Source organism: Thermobia domestica, chromosome 15 (assembly GCF_964235325.1).
Source record: "Thermobia domestica chromosome 15, izTheDome1.hap1.1, whole genome shotgun sequence".
NCBI classification, from domain to species: domain Eukaryota; kingdom Metazoa; phylum Arthropoda; class Insecta; order Zygentoma; family Lepismatidae; genus Thermobia; species Thermobia domestica.
In genome coordinates this window covers 186367029-186370973 of record NC_137468.1, presented here as the reverse complement: position 1 = coordinate 186370973, position 3945 = coordinate 186367029, and the positions used below count along the sequence as shown (strand labels likewise).

Sequence of the window (3945 nt, the reverse complement as noted above, 5' to 3'; positions counted from 1 at the left end):
GACAGAAGAGAAATGCCTCGATAAAAAAACGCCCATTAAATCATGAAGATTTCAGAACCCCTTTTGATCTCCTAGAACTTAGAAATATTCACATTAAGCAATTTTTCTGTTGGTTAGTCCCTAAATCTACAATGATGCCAAATTTCAATCTTCCACGTCCATCGGAATGTTGACGGAATGACTGTTATTTTATGTTAGTTCATGTAGTTTTATATTTAGTTAGGATTAGGATAATGGCTTGTAGGATAAAGGAGACGGTAAAGGTGAGAGTGAATGAAATGGTAGAATGAAGAAAGTGGAAGGAAACGGAAGAACTCCGAGAAAACCCATTGAAATGTTTGTTGAACATAAAAGTAGGCACGAGCTGAGATGGAACCACAGACCCAAGTAACTTGTAATCTAGAAAATAATTTGAGGTAGTGAAAGAATGATACTGGGGTATTTTAATAATAATCTTATATTATACAACAGAAATCTACATATTCTTTTAATGCTTAATCGATCAGCAAATTCCCTGATTTAAAACATCGTTACTTAAGAATTCGAATTAGGAAATCACAATAGGCAAACATACATGCAATATGGACTAGGAAATGAATAATAAATAAAATAAAATGAACATTGATAATAGCAGAAATATGTAATACTTGCAATCACGATACTTGTTTTCCTTCGTATCTAGAAATATACTTCTGCCACTTACTAAAGAGATATTCGTGTATTAACAGTAATTTCAGCATCACACTTAATAGTTTTCCAATATATAATGATTCCCATTGATGGAAAATGACAAATCATTCTAAATATTAACTATTTATTAATTTATATCTCAAAGCTAAAACAATCTTCCTGCTTCATACTTCTTTACAGAACAGCAACAGACAAAATACATAGTCACTGAAAACTGAATTTCTGTCCCCAATACTAATTTTTAAAAACTGTCAACAAAATGCTGATCGTCGGAAGAGAAAGGTGCTTCTCTACCTTAAAGAAAATAGACTTCCTGCAGCGCACAATGACGACTACCTGCGTTAGCGATGCTCTCCATTTAGAGACATTTAGTGAACAGCATTCGAGATTTCAATCAATATGCAATAGAAAAGTTTGCAGCACAAATGATCGAAGAATAGACTCATATTTTAAATAATGTATGGTTTATTTAATCAAATAATTTCGTTTAAGTTTGTGCATTTGTATATACAGTTTTCTTTCTCCGTAACGCCCACATTCATGCATTACAGCACATGTTATATATATATATATATATATATATATATATATATATATATATATATATATATATATATATCTTGTTTTTTGTTCAATGTTCCATAGTTATGCAGCAACACTAAGGGAGACGATGATGATAATAATAATGGAATGACGAAAGTAGGACGAAACGACAGAGCAGCACATGCATAGGTGTCTGTCTACTCCAAACATACTTGGCGGAAACTAGAATCCAAGCAGGGACCCAGAAGTGAGCGCTCTTATACTGAGCTACTGCGGCCCCGATATTCATCTCTTGTTGAACAGCATCAGTATAGAAGTTTCCCATATAAGTAACTTACAAACGCACACTGACAGTGACTGTTCATTTGACTTTAAAAAAAGTAAATATGGCATATATACATAATCAATGTGAATAGACTTAAATCAATAAATATAAAAATTTAGCTTAGACAGACTTTCCTGTTAATATTTCGTGAATATTAATTGGATGCGACTCAAGAGCAAAGGAGGAGGGAACATTCACGCACATACCTTTGATATTGCAACCACTGCTTCTGTAGACCACACACGCTACTGATATTTAGTATACCTAATTTTGTATCTATTACTTGGCTGCCGTAGTGGTTTTTCCCTTGTAAGGAAGTATTTCAATAAAAAAGGAAAACAAGCCAATTGCATTACCTATTAAAAGTAAGAAAAATACTGTTTGAAGATGATGCATGGAAATTGAGATATCAACGATGTCATCCGCTGAGATATCCCTTGACAATGCTTCACTGTCTAGAGATTCTTTAATCCATTTATCAACAAATCCACTTTCTAAGAGTCTTCTGATAATTAGATTCATCCTCGGAGTATAAGGCGAGTGCTTAGTAAGAATAAACGAAGCTAAAATAGAACCCACGCCATCTTTCGAAACATGCAACATATTTAGTCCATTACTTGTTCTGTACAGTTTATGATCGTGTTTCGAACCAGATTCTAACCCAAAAAATATAACATCCCTTTTGTACGCTATACGTTCAATTGTTTTAGCTATGTTTTGAATTCCAATGCTCTTAGAGTGGATAGAGTTAAGAACTTCAGAACCAGATGTGTGTAATGCATCGAGAAACTGTGGAAGACCCATTACAGGTAAAGGTGATTTTTGTACTTCCTCAAAGTAGTCTAAATCTTTCTCGTACTGAGGATTCAACATGAAACCCACCAAACATCCTTGATATAATGTGTTTATGACAATTCCACCAACAAGTGAAAATATTAATATTGCCCTTAAGCTCGTGTTTCTGGGTGCTACAGACACGCCACCTTGCAGGAAAATGGTCATCACATACAAAACATTGCTACCAATGATGGTGAAATTTAAATTTCTTGTAAGGGTCCACTGAGCAAATGATCTGGCAATAAATATATATAATAGAAGTGCAAACACTGACACCCACAATGTTAGATCAAAGGGAAGAGTTACACATTTCCACTGAGGTAATAGATCTGCTTTCGGGGAGAGGAATACTAATTTATCGAAAAAGAATACCGTAGTGAATTCAGCCACTTGATATCGATTAGGTAACAACATCATTATATTCGGACAAATATCAGACAACGCTGCAATCACTTCACCTAGAGGCCCAACCCACGTTCCGTTTGGTGATTGTTTATTAACAAACCGTGGCTGATATTTTTCAACAAGAATTGGAGTAAAATTCATTGAATATTTAATAGCTTCGAACAGTTTACCACACGCGAAAGAATATTCCAGCGATCCATTTTCTTTTGGATTTAACAGCAAGTAAGGTGGTGAATTATATACACTTACATGAAGATTGTGACCATTAAGATCTTTTGTTATTTCTAACAATGTTTGAAGTTCAAATTTTCTATCCTTGTAACCAATTACGTTTTCTTCTTCAAACTTTTGTTCAAGAAACGGATTGAAAGACACTAGGCTTAAGGTTCTCTCCGGATAATTAAGGAAGTCTCTGAAAACAATATTAGCAGTAAGAATTTTGTACTTCCAAAACGTGTTAAATATCTTTAATAGATCTTCACGTGTTAAAGCCTTATTTATGAAATCAACATAAATCTTCCCTCTGCCGTTCCAATAAAATAACTGTTGGACTTGTAATAGGATCTCAGCAAGATTATTATCACTATTTAACAACAACAAGAAACATGAAACTCGTCCAAATTTATTGTTATTCAAAGAATGAGGCACCATTCTTGTAATGTTTTGAGTAATAATTGGTTTGTGACATTCATGATGTAAAGCACGGAAATAATTGTTTAGATATGTTGTGTTCATCGTTTCATATATAAGTGATAACTCTTGCATGTGCGCCGAATCGTCCAAATAATTGCAGGCATGTTGAACCACGGGAGCATAAATTTCTTTACTCGGAAAACCCAATAGGCGTTCATCTTTTATGATGAAAGATGTACATTGTAGAACCAAAACCAACATAAATAAACACAGTACTTTAATATTCAAGGTCATTTCCACATATCGATGCCACATTTAAATGATAGTTTAGTAAAATAGGTTTGCACTATAAACGATTCTGTATTGTATGCCACTTACGCCCTTTTGAATGAAATGGGACCAACAGAAGAAAAAATGTTAAATATTTCTTCCAAACAACATTATCTTCCACCCAACCACACCGTTTCTCGCTATACTTATACCTGCGTATTCATTTTTGTTATGTGTCATTT

General features: G+C 33.9%; 1 protein-coding gene across 1 annotated transcript; it reads right to left on the bottom strand.

Moving 5' to 3' along the window:
- Positions 1-1837: 1837 nt before the first annotated feature.
- LOC145671763 (glutamate receptor ionotropic, delta-2-like) lies at positions 1838-3451 on the bottom strand. Its single transcript, XM_081740968.1, has one exon. It carries the CDS (start codon positions 3449-3451, stop codon positions 1838-1840), a length of 1614 nt encoding a protein of 537 aa, XP_081597094.1.
- Between the last annotated feature and the right edge of the window lie 494 nt (positions 3452-3945).